General features: G+C 38.9%; 2 protein-coding genes across 2 annotated transcripts; both read right to left on the reverse strand.

Moving 5' to 3' along the window:
- Positions 1–1,431: 1,431 nt before the first annotated feature.
- LOC107572867 (sterile alpha motif domain-containing protein 9-like) lies at positions 1,432–4,524 on the reverse strand. Its single transcript, XM_016259292.1, has one exon. It carries the CDS (start codon positions 4,522–4,524, stop codon positions 1,432–1,434), a length of 3,093 nt encoding a protein of 1,030 aa, XP_016114778.1.
- A 5,264-nt stretch (positions 4,525–9,788) lies between these two features.
- On the reverse strand, positions 9,789–11,473 carry LOC107572871 (doublesex- and mab-3-related transcription factor A1-like). Its single transcript, XM_016259296.1, has 2 exons — positions 11,020–11,473; positions 9,789–10,342 (listed from the first exon to the last, which is right to left on the reverse strand). Exons 1-2 carry the CDS (start codon positions 11,393–11,395, stop codon positions 9,861–9,863), a joined length of 858 nt encoding a protein of 285 aa, XP_016114782.1. The 5' UTR covers positions 11,396–11,473; the 3' UTR covers positions 9,789–9,860.
- Between the last annotated feature and the right edge of the window lie 5,582 nt (positions 11,474–17,055).

The following is a 17,055-nucleotide window of genomic DNA, read 5'->3' on the forward strand; positions in this document are numbered from 1 at the left end:
CAGATGTCCGACGACACCTGTCCTCTGCTAGAAATACACCAGTCCTTTATCATCCCAGATCAAGCCTTAACTCTCATTTACAGAGATTTCAGTTAAAGTGCTTCTCTATTTAACTGAGTGATTCATTTAAATTGAGAAATATCACTTGATCTTTAATTTTGTTTAATAACAATAATAATAATAACGTGTTGCTTATTAAATGGAAATATGAATATGCAGATTATTAAAAGGGGTGAAGACTTGCAAAACTAGATAGGCCTATGTGTGTTAAAACTGGTTGATTATTAGCAATTCTGATATATTGTATATATAATTTACAAATGTCTCTGTGCTTTTATTTAGTGATTAAATTATTTAAATATTGCCCTAAAATATCGGTCACTTCTCGTTTACTGAAGCCAGTGATGTCTATTTTCTATTACAATCTTAGTAGAAGACTAGCAGAATATGCGCAGTGTTTATATTTCCCACATGAATTACATGGCACGTGTTTTGAATGTATTGTTTGTGACAAAAGCTTACTCAGGTTTAAGGAATCACGTGACATGCTCTCGAGTAGAGCTCCAGACACCTGGCCTCTTTTTGCTCTTCTTTTGGTTTTAAGTTTTCTTCAAAAATGTTGCTTTACCAGATGGCACACAATCGGAAACAGCATTTATTGTCGTCATCTTCTTCGATTCAGAAGAAATCCAAGTCAGCGACCGCGAGTGATGAGGATGGCACAACTGCGATCACTGTAGCACGCTTTGAAGACATTTTAAGATCCGATTAGCGATGCAGAGCGAGTTTGCCGCTTACATGTTAGCTGTCCAGTCGCTCCAAACGTGATGTTCTTACAGGTGAGATGAGAGAACAAAAGAAAGCAGTGGTAGATCATGATGTTCTGTATTCATGTATACCTTTAAAAAGTGTAGGGGAATATACAGTTAAACCCAAGGACCGGGTGTGATGAATGAAGACTAAGAGTCATAGATGTGATCATGCTTTACATTTGTCCTGGACATTTGAGTACATAGAATAATTTGGTCCCACAGTCTTTTGTCAAGGAGTTAATGTAGTAAACATGTAGTATAATTCACATATAATCACACTAGATATAAGCATATAAACATGATTTGTTAAAGGTTGACTCAATATTGTACAGTCTTGTTTTCACACTCAGCTGAGAAGAAAGCATATTTCCCTCAATGTTGTCCTTGCTAAGCATTGCCAGTGTCATTAGAACATCATTTAGATTCATTTAGACTCTGAATTACTGCATTCAATGATCCATGAACTCTGCAGAGAAACAGGAATGAAATAGTTAATTGATAATAAAACTAAAACATTTCATATGCACTTTCTACATTTTGAATACAATCAAACTTTAAACTGACAAACGCTTGGCAAATACAGCATGTGTTTTATGAGTCTGGAATATAAAGTACTGCTTTACTCACAGTTCTTATGATATCTGATGTTGTAGGCAACAGGTCCTCTGATGTTGAAGCCCAGGTAGAAAGACACCTGTCCTTGTTTGCACACACTGGCCCGATCGTGAGGAGAGACGGGAATCTGTTGCTCATCTCTTACAGCAAACACTCTGTGATTCTTGACCTTCCCGTTGATGCGCTGAAGACACTTGACTTCCACACTTTCATCTCTTTCAGTGAGGAGCTCCAGATCAGTTTGATGCAGTTTTGAGTGAACCAGTCTCCGCAAACCTTTTTTATTGGGTTTTAATGCATGAACCAGTCTCTGCAAACCTCCTTCTGTCCCTAAGAAGAACAGAGGCACCAGGTAGCGGCCGCGGAGGTGTTCCCCATACTTGCTCTCGTATGACTGACTCATGTATTCAACACAGTTTTCTAGGTCTGGAGGGTTAGTCTTTGCTTTCTGTGCATCATCAGGCCAAAAGAGCAGAAAGATCAAGAGGTAGAACTCTGGGCTTCTGCCTTGTTCTTTACTGAACCAAAGTTTCTGTAACCTGGCCTGAAGCTTTTCTGCTTTTTCACACGGCTCACCCGACAAACTCAAGATGATGTTGGCAAGAATGTAGAGAACGATTTGGTCTTCATTGTCTGACCGGGGTTTTTCACTTGCACTCAGGTTTTGTTTACACACATTGATGTCCGATTTTAAGAAATGAAGCAGTCCTCCAAAAGACTCCTTTTTTTTCTCATTCAGGGTCTTTTCTTCATTCTGAGTGTCCTGTGTAAAATATCTCTTATAGCAATCTTCAACATCTCTGTGAAAGTAGTCTGGATCTTCTTCTTTAAAGCTCAGTTTGGAGAATGCCAGATACCATTCAAAGAAATCATATTTGTCCTCAACACTACCTCTGAGACCATTGAAGTCAAGGTGTTTTTGTTTAAGTGGATTTTTTGGACCTATTAAGGTCCTTAAATCATAAATCTCCTTGCAAACCTGCAGAAAACCAAAGCGGCCCCTGTTATTGTATTTGGTCTTAGGGTTTTCTAACTCATCTTTAGCTGCCTTCTCTTCATCATCAAATGCATCAATGGCAGACTTTGCCATGGCCAAACGTGTGTCTATGTCTGTGCATGGTTTCATCACTTTCCCCCTCTCCTGCTTTATTTTATTCCAGATCCGTGACAGGTGGTTTTTGTGAACTTGCCCCAGTGTGTCCCTAATATGAGAATTTGTGCAGTCTCTATCAATAGCCTCTTTTGCCCATTGTTTTGCCTTTTTATATTTGTTTTCCCCTTGTACCTTAATGTAATACAAACGTGCCAGTGTTTGAGGATAGAAAGGGTCGGTTGAGAACAATTTTGAAGCCGACTCCAACAAACAAATGCACTGGTTAGTATTATTTTCTCTTATGATGTCAAGAATCAGTCTGGAAAACATGTCCTTTTCTGTCAGACCCTCAGGCCTTGTGACTAACAGGCTCTTGCAAATTTTCTCATAATTACTCTCTTTTCCTTTAACCATATTTTTCAAGAAGTCCTGAGCGATGTCAGATCTGGTCAGTTTGTGCTCAGTGAGCATGTTTAGACACGCATCAGCAATCAGTGGATGTGCCAGGCGTATGCAGTTGGCTTTCTGTTCTCCTTCTGAGAAAATGACCATGAGATCATCGAAAGGCTTCATTATCATTTCCAGTGAAGGTTTTTCCTCAACAGTCCATCGATCTTGCTTGATGAATTCCTTGCATAAAGGTTTCGTCAAGCGTGAACCTGGGACATATGAATTTATCAAAGCCAGAAAACCGAGAAGTCTTGTGCTGCTGGACTTTATGTGATTCTCGACATGTTTTCTCATTTCATCTGTGATCAAATTCTTAGCATCCTCTTTCTGGAAGCCTCCTTGCATTATGTTAAAGGCATGAAACTTATCTGACATTTTCTTGTATTTCTGTTCAATCTCCTGCCTTTTCTGAGCAAACCTCTGCTTCTCATCTGGTAGGAGCTCCATTTTAAGCTTCACATCGCCTGGCACTCGAACAGCGCTCTTGCTAACAGCGTTGATAATGATGAATGCAGGGTGGTCAGCTTGGTAAGCGTGCTGAAGCTTTGACAGCAGATTCTTTAATAAGTACCGTAGGGGCTTATCGTCTTCATGATCCAACAGGAGAAGCACAGGTCTTTTATAAATGCTGAGCAATTTATTTGCCATATTTTCAATCTCTTCCTCAAACTCGTCTTTATTTTCTGCAATATCTGTTTTGAATGGTTCTGTCAGGGTTTCACATGTGAACTCTTCACTCAAGTCTCTCAGTACCTCACTAGCTAGCGCTGATCCGCCGCTGTCTTTGTGGTGCAACAGACTTATGGTTGTAACTTTCCAGTGGCCTTTTCTCTGTAGTCGGATCTGTTGCAGAAGTTGTTCCTTGAATTGTTTTTTGTCCCCTTCAGACAGGTTTGGAGGAAGAATCAATTTGTCTTTTAGAGTGAAGTCTGTAGGGATGCAGTTCAAAATGATCACAGCTGGAGTTTTCGTATTGATGCCCCTCTTATGTATTTCTTCAATCAGGTCTTCCCAGAGAACCTTCTTGATAGGCAGATCATTTATCTTTTCCTTGGTGTCCAGTAACAGCAGCACAGTTCTCCGATCTTGTTCAGCATGTTGTTCATTAGGCAGCAGGAAAAGGTCCAGCACTTGTTTCGACAGCTCTTTGGTGTCTAGATCTGAATCGATCACTTTGGCACATCTGAGATCTTTCCGGAAACGCCAAAGCACCTGCATGGCGAGAGTTGAGCCTCCACTGCCAGACTGGTATCGTAAAGAAACTTCAGTGATGAGACAGTATTTTCTTTTTCTTTTCTCAATTAACTCTATTAAACCATTAAATCCATCCCTTTCCACCAGTGGTAAGTTTGCTGGGTAAAAGTTCAGCCACTTTGGTGGGACTCCTTTAAGAAAGTCAGCCTGACGCTGTTTAGCTAGGCCAGGGTTTATCTTTGAGCCAACAGTCTCGGACACATCAGACCACACAATGTCCAGGTGTGACAGTGACGTTTGGAATGTAGCTGGAATTGAGATTTTATCACTGGGGTTATATGAAGGTAACTGGTACATCATCAGTCCTGTTTTATTGGGTATTTTTCTTGTTAGAATAGGGATCTTTGTGTGAGGTGTGTCCTTATCCAGACTAAAGACATAATAAAGTAATATAAAAACAAAGAACAACGATAAATGATTAATGGAAGGTTTGCTTAGTGAGAAAAAAAAGTTTCTGAAAGGTGGTTACAGTCAGAATGATTCTATAAAGAAACAATCAGAGAAACGTGACAAATATTATCTGAAACACTATGGACATTTCCAGGATTTATTTATTTTTGCATTCCCATTTGCCCCAATAACCAAGAGAGAGAGAGAGATGATTAATCCTAACAAAACTAAAGTACTAACATTCCAGAAAAGACCCAGAGTTCAGGGAAAGAGACACAACTTCACCCTTGGTGTGACCAAAAATGAAAATGTCACAAACTACACATACCTCGGGCTGAAGATAAATGCCACTGGCAAGCTAAATTTGGCTGTGAATGAACTGAAAGAGAAAGCAAGAAGGGCCTTTTATGCCATCAAAAATCTATCCAAATTGAAATACCAATTAGAATCTGGCTCAAAATATTCCAATCAGTCATAGAACCTATTGCATTATATGGCAGTGAAGTGTGGGGTCCTCTCCTAAATCACCAATTCGAAAAATGGGACAAAAATCAGATTGAAGCCCTGCATGCTGAGTTCTGTAAGAGTCTCCTCAGAGTACAGAGGAGCACACCGAACAACGCCTGCAGGGCAGAATTAGGCCAATACCCTCTACTAATGCGCATTGAGAAAAGAGCCATCAAATTTTGGAAACACCTAAAAATGAGTGACCCCAACTCTTACCATTTTGTAGATCAGGATCAGTAGAGACGGAGGAGCACTTCCTCCTTCACTGTGACAAATACACCTCCTTAAGAGCCTCACTGTACAGTCAAATACAGCAGAGCATTCCTGACTTCCAGTCGCTCATTGAAAACCACAAGTTAAGAATATTACTTGGTGAAGGACCTGCTTCCTCTTTAGTAGCACATTATATTTATAAATGCCACAAACTAAGAGTTAAAGAGTGAACACATCTGCATTAGTAGTACCATCAATGTTTATATAAATATATATATGGAAGTATTTTGAAGTATTTGACATGCCAATAAAGCAATATGAATTGAGTTGAGAGAGAGAGAGAAATTAACACAGTGATTATATATATATATAGAGAAAGAGAGAGAGGGGGAAAAAATACTGAAAGAATCCTTACTCTGGTCAGAAGAGAGAAACGCTCAAGCAGCACTGTTTTTTTATTTTTTTTTGTTGAATGCCATGGTAATAAATATAGTTATAAATGAAAATAATAATTATTGTTGTTAGATTTATATTGTAAGTGACTGGAAATGTGTCATCACAGTCTGTGAAAAGTGTGCATTGTACACTTACTTTTCCACACAATAAATGAATACATATGTTTTTGTGAGACAGAGAAATGCATGAATTGTCTTACCGTTCTCAGCTATTGTTCAGTATTCAACAGCAGATAAGCAGCACAAACCTTTTGTATGCTCAGAAATGAGTGAAATATCACACCCCTTTTGTGTCATAAACTCGTTACACCTAAAGTATCGTCTGCTCGTTGTGAAACAGATGGCTCACTTATAAAGAGAAACTAATATTTATGCCTGATTTTATATCATTTGACACATTTATAGGTGCATTACAGATATATGACAAGTTTGCACATTCACCAAACACTTAACAGCAAGCCTATAGATCCATCGCCAAAGAAGCATTTCTCTGCTCTCTAAAAGGACTCAAGTCTCATGTTTGCGTATTATTACTGAATAAGACACCTTTGGATTATTTCCTGGATGCTGAAGCCTTGATGAGCTTGTGAGCTTTCGTTTGGGAAAGGATTTATGTTGTAGATTCTCTATGAGTGTGATAAAATGATCCTGTGAAGACTTGTCTATGTGGATCCTTGTCAAACACCTGCAAATGACACCAGTGGCCTCAGTAACTGAGTTAATAGTTAATATATACATATATATAATGCAGTGCAGATTCATATTTCCATTGCTATGTGCAGCTGTTTTCAGTTCAAACATCTACTACACATTTTACAGGCAAAGAACAACCAGTTTACTTTTATTTCCTGCAAAGTGAAAGTTAACCGTCCCTGATTCTATGAAGTTAATAGTGAACGTGAAGCAACACCAGCAAACTCTCAAAGAATCTCAGGCAGCTGAAAGACTATGATTGTGGTTTAGAGGAATTCTGCAGTTCTTTTGACTCAGTGACAGGTTTATTTTCATTCCTGGAAATCAACTTCTCTTTCACCTAACATGAGTAAGCGTACGTAACAAGCGACACTTTCAACACACATGAACAAATATTAGGGTTATTAGAATCCATCGCTAACAGCCCAGTGTTACAGAACATTCCCATTTCATTTTGCTCAAATAAACTAAACTAAATTGATTTATATAAATGACAAAGGCATCTCTCTTCGTGTTGTCATCTTCAGGAGCTTCAGACTTCATAATCACACCTTCAATCACTAGGTGGCGCTCTGTCAGTATTTTCAGACAGAAAGACTGTCATTGCTGTTTCTGTGTGTGAGCTCAGCTGAGCTTCTCTAAACGACGGAGGATAACCTTCATAATCTTCATCTACTTCTAAGTTTGAGGCTTGGCCTTCAGTAATTAAGCATGATTTCAATCAGTGCTAGTGTTGATCAGAAGCTGTTCTCAGTACGAGGTGCAGCCGCAATAAAGCTGAATAAATAAAACAATAAAGGTTTCAATGGTGAGCCTAAACTAGAACTGTTCACGTTTTCAAGTCATTGCAGAGTTCGTGTAATATGATAACTGGTCCAATGTCTTTTGCCTGATTGATTACAGGTGCTCAGAGGAGCAGATAAAGTAAGGACAAAGCAAAGCAAACGTGTCTAGACTCGGTTTGAGTACTCTGTCATCCTTCATTTCGCACTCATTTTGTGATTTTGTAGTTAGTGCTTCTGTCCCATCAGTGAGGACTCGTTTTGTACAGTATATATTTGTAACAAAATATACAGTATTCTCATTAAATAGCAACATTGATTTTAGAGGGTATTATGACAGACTAATTTGGTAAAATGTTGACTGCATATTGGTGTTATTTAGTTTATTATATTTTCTCTAAAACATGAGTTAGTGTGTTTCTGTGTAATCTACGAATATACAAGATTCACTCTGACTGTATGTTTTTTGATTGTATGTAAATTATGTCTTCCTGAATGAATTTGCATAATTTAGTCTGAAATGTTTTCATTTTTTGTGGCCAAATTAATGATTAATTTACACTACAATAAAAGTTTATCATGTAAATGTCTCCTTTTTTCCTCACACAGAATGAACAGAACAAACAAATATCACCTAAACCACAGGACGACATACGGCTGCGCATCCGTGATGGAGAACTGTGACATATTACCTTAAATGCTTTAAATAATGTCTTAGTAGTAGGGTTAGTAATCGTATAAATCCTGAAGTGACTGCGTGTCGTGTTTAGTGGGTTAAGAGAAGCCAAACACGCTCAGGTCACGTGTGTTTCGTGTGTTTGTGAGGAGCATGGCAGTCAATGCTCTCTGTCTGATCTCTAACATGGGTTTTAAATGTGTGAAATGTTTGTGGTGCTTTTTTGGCAACCTACAGTATTTGTTTTGGCAGTATTACATGGTTTGAGGTTATTTTCCTTTTAGACAACAGCATTGTTTTTAATTGAAAAGCTCTTTCAGGTCTACTGAAGCACTGCACGAGTGTTTTTCTTTTCTTATAGTAAACCTTGACAAATACTATTAAACCCACTATTCTGGGTTTGATTGTTAATGTAAGAGTTAATGTAAGATCATGTTGTCAGAATTTAACAGAAGGGCTTTGTAAACTATACTCTAAAAAATGCTGGGTTGAATTTAACTCAGCATTTTTTAGAGTGTAACAGCTGTAATTGAAGTTAACTACGATACATCGACTGTTACTGAATCATCACTACGAAACACTAAAAGATTTACATCAACAGCATCAAATTTTACATCTGTGTTAATGCTAATTGTGTTAACATCCAAATCTATTCATTTGCAAACACTGCTGACGTTCCTGTAAAGCTGCAGTTTCATACAGTTTCATTATTAGCAGGAGAAGCTATGCGATGATCATTTTAATGTGTTTACAGATGTATAGTGGTTTATGGTTTGAGGTTATTTTCCTTTTAGACAACAGCATTGTTTTTAATTGAAAAGCTCTTTCAGGTCTACTGAAGCACTGCACGAGTGTTTTTCTTTTCTTATAGTAAACCTTGACAAATACTATTAAACCCACTATTCTGGGTTTGATTGTTAATGTAAGAGTTAATGTAAGATCATGTTGTCAGAATTTAACAGAAGGGCTTTGTAAACTATACTCTAAAAAATGCTGGGTTGAATACAACCCAGTGCTGGGTAAAATAGGGACAAACCCAGCAATTGGGTTGTTTTGACCCAGAAGGTTGGGTTAAACATTTAACCCAACCGCTGGGTTTGTCCCTATTTTACCCAGCACTGGGTTGTATTTAACTCAGCATTTTTTAGAGTGTAACAGCTGTAATTGAAGTTAACTACGATACATCGACTGTTACTGAATCATCACTACGAAACACTAAAAGATTTACATCAACAGCATCAAATTTTACATCTGTGTTAATGCTAATTGTGTTAACATCCAAATCTATTCATTTGCAAACACTGCTGACGTTCCTGTAAAGCTGCAGTTTCATACAGTTTCATTATTAGCAGGAGAAGCTATGCGATGATCATTTTAATGTGTTTACAGATGTATAGTGGTTTTATTTAGTCAATCTACAATCAAGTCCAAAAACACAACTTTAGGCTGTTTCTCAGCTGTGAACCACAGATTCATATTTCAGGTGAAACCTTGCATAGATTTGACTTAAAATGGGCTTGATGAAGCTTCCTTTTCCATACTCAATAAAGCAAAGTTTTTAAGGTTTATTAACAAACTGTGACTTTTTTCAAACATGCATAAAAATATACATTTTACAAAAACTAATGTATAAAACTATAAGTGTATAAAACTGTAATTCCTTCCATGAGCTGCTAGTGACTCGATCTCAAATCACCAAACTTTAGTTCGCTGTAGTTCAGCTCTTTAACAGACGAGAGACTGCACTATCCACACTTAAACTCTTATAATTCATGAATGAAAACATGCTGTAATATGATTTTGTGTACCATTTCCATGGTAAGGCAACGTCTTAAAATAGGATGAATTTTGAGGTTTTAAGTTTTCAATTGATATATAATTTATGATGATTTCTAAAAGTAAGCGGGTGAGAGTTAAGGGTTATTTGTGTCGGCTGAGGCTGGAGTAAAACACCGTGGGGCTGAGAGAGTCCCGCAGGGCCCCGGGGAGCGGATAGTCTGCTGGGGGCCGCAGGGACAGATACGGAGGAGTGAAGCTGGGTGTTGAGTAGGCGAGTCGCAGCGGCGCGATGGCAAACCGAGGGCTGAAGGAGTTCATGGAGGAGGCGGATCTGGAGCCCAGGTGTGGAGAACCCAGCAGCAGCTCGATGGCCCTCAGCACGTCTCCAGAACCGGCCTCCAGCGCCGAGTCCAGAGCGTCTCGCTGGACGCCGGGGAAGATCCTGCTCAGAACCACAGCCGGCGCTCTGGACTGCTCTTCCCTGGGTTTCTCCGACTCGCCGCCGGACTTCAGATCCGAGGAGCTCAGGAGAGACACACTGTCCTTCAGCGGGTCACCCTTCTCTGGGCTGAACAAAGCCCGACTCATCCGTCTGAACACACCGCGCTTGTGTAGGCTTTTCTCTGCAGAAATAAACCATCAATAGTGTCAGGGTTTTGTTCATAGCAGGCAACAGAATGGAAGCTCATCTTTACAGGCTTTCACATGGAAAAAAACCACAGACAGCATCACAGGATTTGTAATGGTGTTACTGGTTATAAAGAGACTTGAATTGGTTTTAATGGGAACTGTAATGGTGCCTGTGGGTCTCTACTGGTAATTGATCAGCTTCTATTGGTGGCTTGTCTAAACCAATAAGTCCCAAAACACACAACAGAAAACCATTTTTTAATGGTTTTAATGGTTAAAAGTTGATGGTTTGTAATATTTGTAATGGTATTTGAAGTAGAAATTAATAGAAGTTCTGTCATGGTTTCTATTGGTTGTTCTTTTGTTTTTGATTGTTTGTTTGTTTGTTTTCAGTATAAGTGCTCTGATCTGTTTAATGCTGGAATACATTGCTATAAACCTCTCTGTGTCACTACTATACACCTATTAATCTCTTTCTCATTATTCATGCATAATATGAATATCGAGCAGCAGTGTTCTCTATAAACATACAATTATCTATAAACAATAAAAAGCCAATTAAATGCATTCAACGTGAAACGTTAAACGGACTGATTCTAACGGATTAATTCTGTTTGCATTTGAACAAAAACAGCACACTTTGTAATCAGCACACAGAAACAGCTCCTACCGTCTCTGAACGCGTCCGGACTGAAGGCGTCAAACGCGGAGGGAGCGGCGGAGCTCAGCGGCGCTCTGGAGACGCTCAAGCCGGCCTCGCTCGCTGCTGCCGCGGGGTAAAGCATCTGCAGCTCCTCCTGCGCCTGCTGCCTCCGCAGCGCCACCTGCGCCGCCATGACGCGCTGCCTCTCCGCGATCAACGCGCACTTGACGCACGCGCAGTCGCGCCAGCTGCAGAAGCGTTTGTGGCCCTTCAGAGCCGAAACCACGCCGTGATTCCTGCAGCGTGCGCACTTCGGGCTGCGCGGGAAACTCCTGTCCTCCGGCCGCAGGAAGAGCGCTGTGTGCGGGGAGAAGAGAGAGAAGCGCCCGCTGCTGGACTCCATCACTCTCCGTGAGAGAAAGAGAGAGAGAGAGAGTTTCTGCTGCTGACGGGGAATCAGACAAAGATTTAATGCTGCAGGTGACAAAAGAGAAACACGACACCGACACGCCCCTCACACTAACACACTAACTCTCTCTCTTACACACACACACACACTCTCTCTCTCTCTCACACACACACACACGCTCTCTCTCTCACTCTCACATACACATACACACACACTAACACACACACACATCTGAGGGACTCCACACCGCTGATCTCTGAGGAGAAAGAGACACGAATGATGTGTAAGAGCAGAAATTATATACTCAGAAGTCAAAAGAAACGTTAACCTCCTTTCAAACAACAACACCTTCTGTTGTTACTCTTCTTCTTACCTTATTCACTGTTTGATTACCAGATAAAGTGATCATTTCCCAAAGTCTTTCTTAATAAAGATCACACTTAATATCTACAGAAATGTAGCATTATTTCTCAGGCCTGGTTTCGCTGGTCCTGCTGCACATTACATGATGTGTGTTATTTCAGAAGAACAGGGATTTTCCAGAAAACAATGTTTATCAGTCTGTCATACACCAATTCAGTGATCAGCAAAAAAACTGCTTTTTCTTTGACTTTGGCCAGTGCCTCTACTTGCATGTGTATTTTACACATCTAGGCTCACCGCGACTTCAGTGACACAGAGATGTTTAATATTGTTAATAAAAAGGCCCTTATGTTGCTCTGATTGAAATCACAACCTGTTTTCTATAACCTTGAGAAGAACAAAACGGGGAGCACAAAGACTTCAAAGCTCGCTTTTCTAAAACTCCAAAGAGTCAAGAGCCTAAAAACACCGGCTGGTTAGGGAGAGACAAGAGAGAGTGCCGTGGGATCAGAGAAGGACTCAAACTCAGGTCACTGTGGCTCAGACATCAATCTCCAAACTCTGTCTCCTTTACTTTGATGATTTCACAGTCAGTGTGGATTTGTGGGAATGATGTCTTTATTTGTGACTGAAAACAAGACACACTAACAGCTTATACATGTGCTCCGTTCCTCTTCTAGAGCAGGAAGAGTACATTTGTTCAAGATTGAATTTATTTGCAGACATTGTTCTGTCTGTTTGGAAATAAGCACGGATATTTGCACAGTTTTAAATGTTAAATTATGAATAGTGTCCTGTTCATATCTGCTGTTTGATCACAGTATATATTTGTGAATGTGTTGTGTTTGAGTTTCCCTCTCTGACAAACGTAGATTTCCTTCTGTTATATCGTAACAGATCAAACTCAACTAACCCATCACTAGATCCAGGACTGGAGCTCTGGGCTCGTATCGTTAGTAATCTGTTGGCAGAAGCAGCGTCTGATGCGCCTGCAGTATCTCTCCATCTCCTCTCAACATCTCTTTACCTTTCAAGATAAAGCAGCTCTTTACAGTGTGACTGGAACACCGTTCACACCGCGACGCTGCAGGTTCAAGCCCACATATTCAGATCAGATCTAATCGCATTCTCAAAGAAAAAATTTAATCTCTGTGCGAAGAGTTTGGCTGCAGTAAAGCTAACCCTTTCTGTCAAAACCAAGATAATTAATATAGTTGCATCATTGGCATCACATTAAAAGTTTTGAAAACTGTTCTGAAGACATTTTAAATGCAAAAAGGGCATTGATCATTTTTAAAACAACAATAAAAGTTATCCTGTGACCCTACAGAGGATAAACAGATAAACACCTTTCACTCCTTATGTATATATAGTGACCACATCTGCCAAGAAATACCATAAAGTAGTCACTGTACCTCTGAAGACTTGAACAGCACACATGCACTATGATGCTTTTATGGTATTTTGTCTGTTAAAAGCAGCTTTTACAGCATAAATGACATGAACACTTTATTAGTTTAACAGACCTTCCCAGCTTTACATCAGCTGAGACTTTGAGGTCCATCACTCTGTACATAATGAGCAGACATCTGAAACATGTCACCTGGAGTCGTTGATGATAGTCTTGTCTGTAGAACAATAAAACAGTTGTTTAGCGCAAAGCTCCTCATGGAAGACCTGCCAAGAGAGCATTGCAATAGTCCAGCCTGGACAGAACAAGAGCTTGAACAAGGAGTTGTGAAGCATGTTCTGAAAGAAAGGGCCTGATCTTCCCAGTTTTAGCAATGTGGTCTGAGAAAGCCAGCTGATCATCAATCATAACTCCAAGGTTTCTTGGAAGCTCCTCCTCAGGCACTCATTACGTGTAATTAACAGCTAATGAGGGAAAAGTGATTTCCATTCAACAACACAATGACACCAACAGTAGCAAATGTTCTGCCTGTGCAAGAGTTTCTGTTACAGTAAAACCCAGGACAGGACTAAATACAGTGAAATCTCCCGCTACACACAGACAGCATGAAACATGGCCAACTCGCCTGTAGAGAGAATCACAGACAATCCTGACAAAACCACACACCTGTGTTATTTTACATTTCAGCTCCTAAATCAGTTACTGTACCACAAGACCAATGTATTTTATTCATTTATTTATTTATTTATTTTATTGGATTTATTCCAATCATGTTTTAAATACTTTCCAGACAGTAAATCAAAATTGTATCCAGATGTCTTTCAAAATAAGAGAAAGTCAGTATAAACTAAGCAGAATGTATATGTTTAAAAAAGTAAGGTCAAAGGGGTATCTATGGAATAACTGTGATAAGGAATTAAAATTATGTATTTCACTTAGCATATTTAAGAAAATAGTTCTTAAATAGTTCAAAAAGGTGATAAATATTTTTATGACTCAGGTGTGTGAGTGTGTGTGTCACTGTGAGTGTGTGTGTGTGTGTGTGTGTCACTGTGAGTGTGTGTGTGTGTGTGTGTGCACCATCATTCAAGCGTGTCATTCTCTCAGCCAGCAGGGAAACGCTCCGTCTAACATTAAAATAAACAAGAGCTCATCTGAGTGTCTAAACATCATCAATCCAAAATAAAACACATAAACCAACCCAGAACCACTGAGCAGACAGACAGATGTGTTCAGCAAACAGTTATTTAGTCAGGTGAATCTCACTAAGAAATATGTCATATTGTAGTTCATCCCAAAATCAAAAGAAAATATATATAAAAAATATATAAAGGTCATTTTGCATATGCTTTATCACTATAAATAATTTTTGCATCATTTTAATTAAAATGTTATAACAACCCTCCATTCTCATTACTGTAATGCAAAATGTTCACTAATTCTCATTTTGATTGTTTTGTGTATGTTTAATACATAAATGAAAGTTATTTTGATTTCTATTGATCAGCATAAATTACAGTAGATACAGATACAGGAGAATAAAATTATCACTGCACTGGATACTGAGAAATGAACTAAAATGTCTTCTGTAATTGAATACGTGTTCTCACAGGTGTAAACGGTTCATGTATGCAGGTTCAGTCTGCAGTATTTAGTGTTTTGCTGAAGGACTGGATGGAGAAACATCATATCTTTGTGTGGATTGAACACACAGCCCTTCAGTTCCCAGCCAAGATCACAATCCACTGCACTATTAAAGACCACAGCAAACGCTCTGTTTCTAGAAAAACTAGATGTACCTTTTATAAGCTTTTATGAAGTATGTGTGTACTGTAATGAACCAGTAGATGGCAGCATTTGTTCAAGTTTAAGGCTACAGCTGATCTGTCATGAAAGCAGTATTAATAGTTTGACCATAAAGCTGTGCAGCATTGAATATAGAATTTATTGAAAGAATAGCAACTTGAGATGTGATCTCATTTTCAAGGGGGTCCTAAAAACACAAAAACAAAACATTATAACATAAACAATACAACTATACGAAACACAGGAATGACAATTCAATATTATCACTGCAGAGCTGGGTATATTGCTTACAAATTGTAATACGTTACTGATTCCAAATTACATGACAAAAATGGGAGTTGGTACCGTAATCCATTACATTACACATTTTAGGTAATATAATGTCTTTAAAGACCACGGTCCTCCAAAAGATGTAGTAATACATGGTTAAATAACCCACTGATAAATTAAATTACAAATGTATGTGTACATCAGTTGAAGCAATGTTGAAATGTTGAGAAAACACTTAAAACTGAAATTATTTTTGTAAATCCTGTGCAATTATAGTCACCTGACTAGTGACTGGTCTTTTTGTGAATGCTCACAAAACTGGAAGACTTTATGAATGTATGTACTCCGTAGGCTATTTTTACCAGTAATCTGATCAGAGGCGTCATGCCCATTCAAAGTGAGGGGCACGTGCCCCCTCAGATTTTTGAGCCAAGTGGATTTTGAATGCAGCTTCTATAAGACAAAAAATAGCCGATTAATATTTTCTATATTTAATTCAATCACACCGGTGTGATTAGAACATTCAATACGTCATATCATCAGCTGCTAAATTCAAATCTGCATTCGCTGGCTGGCAATGAGCCAGATACAGACGCGTTTTTACAGCACTGCATTAACCAATCACACACGATGCTGTTGAGCTTATGAATGCAATGACCAATCAGAGGTGTTCAGATGAGTCCTCGCTAAAATGCCGGTGTTTTCTTCACTCGCTGGCTCACTGAATACCTCTTTCTGGCGAATTCTCTCATCAGAAACAACAAAGTGCAAATGTTTGGACGAATCTGTAAGATATTAATTTCATAGTGTAAACAGCTTCAGTGATTTTAATGGGAGTTTTTGAGAGTGCTTGAACTAGACTGTCAGTGAAAATGTTCTTTGATAATGTAAATGTCCTTTGCTCTCTTTCTGTACAATGAAAGTGTTATGATTAGTAGACTAACTTGCAATGTTAAATTCACATTAAATATAAACTCGGTCGTATTAAAAATATGTTATGGCATGACACTCATATCTGTTAATTAAAGCTGAAGTCCATAACTTTTTTTGTAAAAAATGATCCGAAATCAATAATTGAGCAAGTACATAACCAGCCAGTGTTCAAAACTATCGCCTTACTTTAACCTGATTCACAACGGTTAGCTTATAATAATGTTTTCTAATTTGAGTGGTATGGGTAGGTTTTCGCGGGAAATTCGAGCATGGCACTGCGTCATTACGTCACGTCTGTAAACATAAAGAAGGCGTCCTGGCTAGTAGGCTATCGCATGTGAGGATTCTGCAGGTGGCGGATCGTTTATAGCCTTTTCTCACAGCAGCCAGAATAATTAAAGTCCCCCTGTGGTGAAAATCACGTTTTTTATGTTGTTTATTTGTCTTTGTGTTGTTTTTAATATGCTTTTAGACAAACCATGTGCCAATCCATTTATCAACACCATTGCTGAGTATTTTCTCCTTAAAACTGTAGTTTCCCAAAGGCAGTCACAGAAACGCGGTTTGAAACAGCCTTTGTTTTGCTGTGTCACAAAATTCAATAACCAATCGCGTCAAGGTATCCTATCCTTAGCATATCATTAACTGTGCTGCAAAGCAGAGGGTCTAGTGAGAAGGCAGCCAGGTTAATCCGGTAAAAGTTATATTTTTTCTGTAGATGTTTCGCCAACTGTTAATATTTCCCCCTATTTTCACGATGTCGTGCTGTTAGCGCTTATTTATTTGTATTTAGAACGGCTAACTTGAATAATAACCAGCAATGTAAAAGTAGCCCAGAGTCAGACGCACCTCTCCCGCATTGACATCCGCA

This window comes from Sinocyclocheilus grahami, unplaced genomic scaffold (assembly GCF_001515645.1).
Source record: "Sinocyclocheilus grahami isolate Dianchi unplaced genomic scaffold, SAMN03320097.WGS_v1.1 scaffold1826.1, whole genome shotgun sequence".
In the NCBI taxonomy this organism is placed as follows: Eukaryota; Metazoa; Chordata; class Actinopteri; order Cypriniformes; family Cyprinidae; genus Sinocyclocheilus; species Sinocyclocheilus grahami.

Bases quoted from the DNA above. Each gene is read 5' to 3' on its own strand.
- LOC107572867 (XM_016259292.1), bottom strand. From the start codon at position 4,524: ATGATGTACCAGTTACCTTCATATAACCCCAGTGATAAAATCTCAATT.
- LOC107572871 (XM_016259296.1), bottom strand. From the start codon at position 11,395: ATGGAGTCCAGCAGCGGGCGCTTCTCTCTCTTCTCCCCGCACACAGCG. The intron at 10,343-11,019 runs GTAGGAGCTGTT...TTATTTCTGCAG, and splicing joins TCCGGACGCGTTCAGAGACG to AGAAAAGCCTACACAAGCGC.